General features: G+C 50.9%; 2 protein-coding genes across 13 annotated transcripts in view; one reads left to right on the top strand and one right to left on the bottom strand.

Moving 5' to 3' along the window:
• Positions 1 to 15: 15 nt before the first annotated feature.
• Positions 16 to 5420, top strand: MMAB (metabolism of cobalamin associated B; the record flags this gene model as incomplete). Its single annotated transcript, XM_082324808.1, has 9 exons — positions 16 to 122; positions 240 to 280; positions 372 to 465; positions 883 to 940; positions 1796 to 1868; positions 2256 to 2353; positions 2681 to 2745; positions 3826 to 3885; positions 4280 to 5420. The coding sequence occupies 9 exons, from the start codon at positions 16 to 18 to the stop codon at positions 4365 to 4367; spliced, it is 684 nt and encodes a 227-aa protein (XP_082180934.1). The 3' UTR covers positions 4368 to 5420.
• The window catches only part of UBE3B (ubiquitin protein ligase E3B), a 29683-nt gene continuing 25422 nt past the window's right edge, over positions 4260 to 8520 (bottom strand). For 7 of the 12 annotated variants that reach the window (XR_014229587.1, XR_014229589.1, XR_014229590.1 and 4 more), the window contains 2 exons: positions 7613 to 8514; positions 5498 to 5582 (listed from right to left, as the gene is read on the bottom strand). The gene's annotated coding sequence lies outside the window, so the exon portion shown is untranslated. Of the gene's footprint in view, positions 4315 to 5497; positions 5583 to 7612; positions 8515 to 8520 lie in introns of those variants that run through there. The other 5 variants (XR_014229591.1, XR_014229592.1, XR_014229597.1 and 2 more) reach the window with 5 other exon arrangements.

The raw sequence follows: 8520 nt of genomic DNA, 5'->3' as shown, positions 1-8520 counted from the left end.
CGGCGGCCGGGAGGGATGGCGCTGCTGCCGCTGCTGCGGCGGGCGGCGGCGGCGGCGGCGGCGGGCCGGGGCCTGCGGGGGCCGCTGGGGCGGCGGCAGCGGCAGCGGAGCGGGGCGGGCAGGTGAGCGCGGGGATGGGGCCGGGCGGGGGGAGCGCCGGGCACCGCGCCCGGCGCCCCCTCTCACGGCCTGTGCCTCCGCAGCCCCGAGGGCGGCCCCCCCGACCGCGGCCCCCGCAGCGACCGGGCCCCGAAGATCTACACGAGGACGGGAGACGCAGGTAGTGACCGGGGGCGGGGGGACACGCACCGAGGGAGCGCGGGCAGGGCCGGGCCCGGCCTCTGAGCGCCTCCCCCGGGCCTTTTCCGAAGGCTTCTCCAGCACCTTCACGGGGGAGCGGAGGCCGAAGGGTGACCGGATCTTCGAAGCCCTGGGAGCCACGGACGAACTGAGCTCGGCCATCGGGTAACCCCCTGCCCCAGGACCCTCTCCCGCTGCCGGGCGGAGGGGCCGCGGAGGCCCAGCCCTGTCCTGCCAGGGTGGCCCTGCTCTCCGGGGAGCTCACCGCCAGCCCGGGGACTTCTGGCTCTGGGTAGGCCGAACCCAGGCCCTCCACATGCACAAAGGCCTAGCAACACTGTCCCAGCCCCTTTCCGTGGGGTCTTCTGGGTATCGTCTTCCATTAGGAACTGCTCTCCCAGCCCCACTGCCCAGCAGGAGGAAAGGGGATGCGCCGTGGACCGAACTTCTCTGGGGGGTTGCGCTGACAAACAGCCAGGAGTGTCCACATTCTGTCTTTTTCATATGGAAAAATGTATATGTACAATCGTGGTAATTTTTTCATTTCCAGCTAACTCTGTTCTTCTTTTTTCTTTAACCTAGGCTTGCTGGTGAATTTAGCAGTGAAAAGGGCCACACGTTTGTGGAACAACTTCACAAAGTGAGTATTAATGATAATCCTTACCCAGTGCAGTCACTTCATCTGTGCCATTGAAACATATTCTTAAACTCTTTAATTTTAGACACAGTGCTCCCACTGACACACAGGAATTTAATAAATTTAGTATTAAATAAATACTTAAGACTCTGACCCTTGATTACTCTCTAAGAAATACATTTCTTTAACCAAGAAGGAAACTGCTAGATCAAGTGATTAGTTATGGGCTGACAAACACATCTCTAGATTTATTCAGACCTGTTACTGTACACAGTTATGGACACAAGTCTTGTTGTCACATAGCCTCAGATTTGAAATCGGGGCAAAGTACCACATGGGCACGATGGTGGGAGGCAGGTCCTGCCGTGGCAGTCCGTGAGCTTTGCTAACCAGCTTCGCTCTGCACAAGAACACAGAAGAAGCTAATCAGAGATTTTAAAATTCTTTACCAAACTGCCTCTCAAGTATCCCGGGCTGTGGAGCGGACGTGACATCAAGCCAGCACTGTCTGCAGCTGTTTGTCGCTGCCTTTCTTCCAGAGGTTACTGGTTCAGTGTCCTACCAGCAAAGGGATTATGTGAGCGCTCCCCAGTCTGCTTTCTGCAAAGTCAGCCAGGGTGGTTTAATGTGCCAGTGAAAACAAGTACATGCACTAATCTGGCTTCTCATAAAGCAATTAGGGAGCACTTATCTGATCCCCCCTGCCAGCAGGCTGGGGGATGATGAACAACAAGGGTAGGATCTTCTTTAATCAGCACAACCAGCTGTCGCTTCCCAGAGCTTGCTGCAGTTGTACCGGAGCATCAAAGGCTGGTTAATGAAAGTGCTTCTTATTTTTGTCCTGATTGCCACATCTAGGTCCAGTGTATGCTGCAGGATGTGGGCTCCAACATCGCGACGCCTCTCTCCTCAGCCAGGGAGGCTCACTTAAGTAAGCCCCACAGTACCTTTCCTGGGATAACAGTTCTTGACTCACAGCTGCCCTTCTAGACTGGGGAGGCTGTTCTGGTATGTGGTAGTTAGAGCTGCCCCGGGGCTGCTCTGCTGTGTGTCTGGTGCTGAATGAAGTCACACACGGTCCCACAAGCTGCTGCTGCTGCCTGTGTGTGACTCAAGGGACATAAGCTGGCCTGGGGCGCTGCCCCGACACTGACACCCAGCCACAGCTGCTGCATAGGCAGCCAGCCCTGCTCTAACAGGAGGATTTTTGGGGATGCTTTCTTAGGACCAAGATCCAAGAAATACTAAAGTAGAGCTCTACCTGTAGACTGAATCACTTCTGCGTTTCTTTTAGTTGATTCTTCTTTTACCTCTGTAGAACGAACATCTTTTAGTGAGAAGCCAGTTCTGGAGCTGGAGCAGTGGATTGACAGTTACTCAGAGCAGCTTCCTCCACTCAGAGCTTTCATCTTGCCAGTAGGTACTGCTTATGCCTCTCACTGACTGGAGCAGGCTCGCTTTGTTAGGGTGAACTTGCTCTACCACTTGCCGTGGGAAAACAGGTTGTGAAGTCATTATTTGCATGGACAAATACCAAAAGAAAAGCAGAGAGAAGGACCCAGTTGAGTTAAATTTCCACATCCTACCGCATTCAGGTATCTCTTCCCAGTTGCCTAGCCGTAACACAGTGTTCAGTTGCACGTGTATGTGAGATGCGATAAGCTTTGCTGCAGTTACACAATAAGGTGGATGGCTGTATCTCTTGTTAGCAGACATTGATGTGCTGTTTCATTGTTGTTTCAGTCAGGAGGTAAAAGCAGTGCTGCTCTCCATTTTTCCCGAGCTGTCTGCCGCAGAGCTGAAAGGTGGTGAGTGTTGGCTGTAGTGTAACAGAATAAAATTGATAAAAGGTGATCAGAATGCTACAATGATAGCAAATCGTTGCAGTCAGAGCAATCAACTGTAGCTGTATTGCACTCAGCTAGAGCTTGAGTCAAGCTTCGTATGTTTGTATTAGTCAAATTCCAGGAGTGCAGTCAGCAAAAAGCAACTCTCTCTTCCCTCCCCTGAACTGGGTCATCCGACCTAAGAACTTCAGAAAGAGCAGACAGGTTTACGTTGAGATGCATCTACGTGTTCAGCTCGTATCTGGTTCGCTGAATGTATTTTGTAGGCTAGCACACATGGAAGCTGGGGCGCTGGCAGGTGTGAGGCCCGGGGAAGCTTTAAGATGTTACTGCCCACACCTACCTTCTCTCAATTCTCTATTGGAGATTAAAGCTCCTCTGGTAAGGTCCCTAGGAGAAAAGTCTTGTCTGCTCGTTATGTAAATCACTTCCATGCAAAGTCTCTTGGGTTAGCCTGAACGTGCTCATCAGCAGTTCTGAGTTGCTGGGGGTTCTTTACTGAAGCCGCCGATGTGCAGGGAGATGTTTCTGTGGATGTGCTCTGCTGTGAGGACTGCTACTCGGACAAGATACACCGGAGCAGCATGATCTTCGAAAAACTAACATCACAGTGGGTCTTCTTGTCAAAAGAAAGCTAGAATGAGGGCTGTACACCAGTCAGGAGGCAAGGAACAGCTCTGTTCCCTCAACCAAAGAAGAGTCCCCATTTACCTGCCGAAAAGGATAGTGATCCTTCAGGGTATTAATCACCTGCAAACTGCTCCCATTGTTCAGTGATTGCCACTGATGAGCAGCCTTTAGAGGAGCAGAGCTGCAGTCCTCCAGAACAGTTACAAAAATTAGTTGCATTATGTAGCCACCACAGATTCTTCTTGGGGAAGTAACCAGCGTTCGCAGCGTGCTGTGGGGAGTGTGGGGAGTTAGAATGGGGGCTCCAGGTGAGGTTGGGGTGCGAAGGTCGGCCTTGCAGCAAATCGCAGTCATTTGTGCGTTCAGAGCTAGAAAGTTAAATACATTAAAAGTTTCCTTTTCTTGTTCTAGCGTGGTTCCTTTAGTACAAGCAGGGGAAGCAGATCCAAATGTGGCCAAATACTTAAACAGGTAAAAAAAATAAAATCCCAAACCCTTACTCTGTACTACTAAGCGTGCCTGGTGATGTTCCCTTAATCTTGGGATAAAACTGCGGGTTTTACCTCTCAAGAAGCTTCCCTTCTAGAATAAGATCTTTGAAGCTTCAACCAACAGCTTGTTAAAAAGTGTTGTTGCAAGGCTGCAAAGTATGTTTACAGACACTGCCGGGGTGCTGAGGGAGCAGGCACTTCACTTTCTTATTGAAGGCCATTTTGGAAATCACTTCTCGTGTGGTCTCTCTTTGCCTTCCTTTACCTGCAGCTCTTGTGCTGTAATCAAATGTGCTTTGCTGTGTAGTTGTGCATTGCTGGATACAAACGCCTGGTGCAAGAAGTGGTTTCACTGCTTTTCCCTTGGTTTCCAGACTGAGCGACTATCTCTTCGTTTTGGCACGTTATGCTGCAATGAAGGAAGGGAAGGAAGAGAAAATATATGTAAAGCCTGAACCATAACTGGGAGCTGGAATGTTTGTTTCCTTGATCATGGGAAGCTAAATCCAGCAAACTGCTTTCCCCCATCAAGGAAGGGAAAGAGAACAAGCCTGGATTGGAAATGTGAGCTGCCAAGAACTTCCAGCTTAAATAACTAGGACCTTGTTCATAAATACTGTGAGGAACACAGCTGTTCTGTTCACTGGGCCTTGTCCAAATATCCCTTGTATAACACTGTGGGAATGGCATCAGAGTTACTGTTTGCCCTGGGTCGGAGCTGAGGCAGGAGACTTCACTACAGCTGATTTCTAGAGATGTCTTAATTTCCCTGGGCAGTGGCAGGTGCTGTGCAAAGGCTTTGACAGGACTCTGAGGAATGAAGAGGAGAAAACAATCAGCTTCTCTTTGTAAGTCATAATGCTCGTACAGAACAGCAACTGTGTAGAGATTCAGGAACTCTGTCCACAAGCTTTGGAATAATAAATGTGATTTACTTGTACCAAAGGGCCCTTAACTGTCATACTTTAATACCGAGCCCAGCGTGCTTTTCTTTTTTAAGTTGCTTTCAATCCATCAGCCCTGGCTGAAGCTGAGCTGTGTAGATTTACAGGAACGCACTAAGAATTTTTTGGCTCCGGCTGCCTCTCTTTATGCACGTGAAGAATGTCTCCGTGCTGACAATCCAGTGCCTCCTCTGCCAGGAACGGGGCTCACGCAGGATAGAGGGATTAAAGGAGGAAGGGCCAAATCCTACAGGTCGTGTGCCGGCAAGATGATTCTAGGATTCCAACCTCTGTTTAGGTAGCTGGGATTAATTCCATGTGGAGCTGCCGCTCCGAGCGCACAGACCCCTCTGAGTTTGGTCACAGCATCCCCCCTGGCTGCAGGTACCAGCTGAAGGAGTAGAGCCCTTCTTTAGTTTTAGTATCTGTCTACTGGGGACCACTCAAGTCACTAAGTCTGCTGATGAAGGGGTTGTGATGAGTAGCAGGGGCCTGGCGCCTCCTCAGCCGATAGCTAGGCCTGGAAGGGAGAGGCTAACACCTAAAGGGGTTCGTATCTCACACATGTTCACGTCCGCGGTGACCTCGGGAGCGTCACTGTCACGGAACCCTCAGCAGAGTAGATTAGAGCGTGTCCTAGAGCTTGGGGAATCTGGCCGCAAACATGACGACAGCAGAAGGCAGTACTTCAAGAGAGGAGACATTCTCTTCCAGCTTCCTGATGGACTGAAAACTGCCAAAAAACACACGCTCTATGTAAACAAGTGCGTTATAGCCAACTGCACGAGTTAACACCTTGCTAGCTGTGCTGCACAGAGAATACAGACAGTTTCACAGTGAAGTCCAAGCCACTTACAGCTTGGAAATATAATTGGGAAGAGCACATGGAGGAGCATCACGGAAACCTGTGGGCGGGGAGGTGATTACAAATCGAGGGTGCTCGTCCTGCACTAAGGGTGCCACTTCTAGTGGCGGGAGCTTCTCAGTCAGTCACGCAGCTTCCTCTGTTCAATTATTTAAGTAGAAACAACTTTAAACTTGCTTCCTGAAAGAGTCTCTGGCTTTTTGTGTTAACTTTTTAATCAGAGTGGGGTCAGAGTGAAAAATGCCCAGCACTAATAGATACTGCTGTCTCATTATTCACTTTTTTTTTTTTTTAAACAGATATTTCATGGCTATTGTTAATGCACATTTTTCACAGAGTAATTTTCCAAGCCTTAGCCTGTAACACATCCCAATGACAAATGCTCTTGATTTGGACTGTACCGTCAGCTGCAATGTCACATCAGACATTTTCTCAATGCCTGCTCCAGACAGGCCATCCAGTTTTATGATAGCTCTGTCTCAGTGATCACTATTGAACCTCAAGAATCTAGAGGCTTTTCAAGTTTAATTGAATAAAATTCTTTGCAATATAAATTCTTCATGAATGCTATATAAATCAGCTCCGGGATGGATTTATAGTATTTTCTTTTTTTCCAGCTGGGGGGAAGAAATCTCACTACTGTTTTGGGACCAAAGCTAGTATTGTTTTGATTGCAAGGAGAAATAAATTTAGCTACTACACTTTAACAGGATGTAGAGATTAAATTTATTAGGGTGCACTCAGCTTCCAGCTCCCCCCTCCCTTTCTACCCAAAGACGTCTGTGCAATTGTTTCTGCGGGGCTGCAGCAGAGGGAGGCTGGCGTCTGGGGTGACCCTCTTCTTTCAGTTACGCAGGCGCAGCGGGCCAGGACTTGAATTTAGGCCTGAGCAGAGATCAGGCTGAGCGTGGGCCCAGCCTCGTGGGCTGCTGCAGCTCAGCAGAGCAGAGCAGAGCTCCGCAGGGGCCGTGCTTGGCCCTTTGAGGGTTCACAGCGCGCAGCATTTGTCCTCTGCTTCACCACCTCGTTGTACAGCACTCGGCTGTATAAAAGGGACCTTTCTGTCCTGAATGCTGTCCCCAGGGTACACGGGGGAGCTGCTGGCCATTAAGCTGCAGCAAGGTTTGGGGCCTCAGGCCCCAGTGTGCCCTCCGCACGGGGCTGGGAGCAGAGGCTGGCCGTGGGGGTTTAGCAAAGAAGTTCTAGCGTGGCCGAGCTGGCGTCTGCTAACCATCACGGAGCAGCGCGCAGTAACGCACGAGAGCCTGGTGAGACAGCAGGCAGGAGAGCGGGTAGGAGTGAGGTGTCACTAAAATGAAATACAGGCTTTAAAACAAATAAAGCTCCGTTGCTCTGGGTTAGCATTTGTTTTTCCAAGTCCTTTGTCCCCACCCAGGAAATCCAGCCATACAGCATAGGGATTCCAGTGCCCGCACCTCATTAATATAATGGGAAGAAGGCAGATGCTTTGTCCGTACTGACCGTATGCAGAGCCCAGATACATTCCTGCCTAGCAGGGTTCCTTATTTATGATTACATTGGAGCTGCCAGCACAGACATATGTTGCTAAGGGTCGTTTATTCTTGTTTGTAAAATGTATGGCTGCTCCTAGCTTACACACTGTCAAAACTGGAAGAACTGGCCCCAAAATCTCTTGCTGCATGATTGGATCAGACGCCTGTACATCTGTTAACGCTGTAGGAGCTGTAAAATGAAATAAGTTTCACTATAACTCAAGCACCTCTATTACCGCCACAATGTGCAAGCAGCAGAGCCGGCTGCTGCTCTTGCAGAAATGACACAAACATACATTTTGCCAAGTCGTATGTAAATTTATACAAGGCAGCGTTTCCTCTGCTAACATGCAGAAGGCAGGACTAGTACGTGCGTGCCCCCACCTTGACAGGACGTGCTGGCCCCCCAGCCGCGGGCTTGCCGTGGTGCTGCAGCGGAAGGGCAAGTCTTTGGGTGCACAGCCCCGGCAATGGGGAGCCAGCAGCAGTCCTGCACTCCTCCTCTCAAGCTGGAGGACCAGAAGGGACCACATCTGCCATCAGCTCAAATCCTCTGCAGTCGCAGGCCCCTGAAATACCCATTTTGCCGGGAAGGGGTCGAAGAAAAACCCTCTCCATCCAAACAGCTCGTGCTACAGCAAGGGAAGACCTGGCTAGAAAAGGGCAGGCGTGCAGTTAGGGTGCCCCAGGGTAAGAGCTGCCATCCCTGCAACGGGCAGAAGCAGATTCAGCCCGTTTGTGTTGAGGAAAGGGCTGTCCTGGTCCCTCAGCTCTACCTCTGCTGCAACCTGGCAGAAAGCGCCCACCTCTGTGCCCCGTCCCCGCTACAGCGGCTCCTCGGGGCGTGCGCAGATAGGCAGAGTGCCATAGCTAGTGCTCCAGCCACCCCGGGGTGAAGGTAAAGCTGCAGAGGGCCGGTATCGAAGAACTTGACCTTAGAAACAGCCACAAAAGCGCATTTCTGAACAGCCAGTGTAAGTACCACTCACCCAGGAGGCGGCGGTGCCAAGCCAGTGCCATGTAGGTCTGACCACTCCATTGCCCACGCAGGTCACTAACACGCTGCAGGAGCTGCTGCTGCACATCTCAGTAAACGTGAACAAACACAAAAATAAGCTGCAGGAATACCTTAACTCGTTCTGCTCAGGGATGCGGACCGTCCTCCCTCTCTGTCCGAACCTGCAACCAACCCTGGCATGGAGCGCGGGCCAAGAGGTTGTGCAAAACAGCGGTATCAAAACGGAGAGAATACCAGTCTGTGGCGTCAGTCAGGGGCTTGGGACAGTCTGTAG

Source organism: Platalea leucorodia (assembly GCF_965183815.1).
Source record: "Platalea leucorodia genome assembly, chromosome: 12".
Classification (NCBI taxonomy): Eukaryota; Metazoa; Chordata; class Aves; order Pelecaniformes; family Threskiornithidae; genus Platalea; species Platalea leucorodia.
The sequence above is the reverse complement of the archived record's forward strand: the minus strand, read 5'-3'. Positions and strand labels throughout refer to the sequence as shown.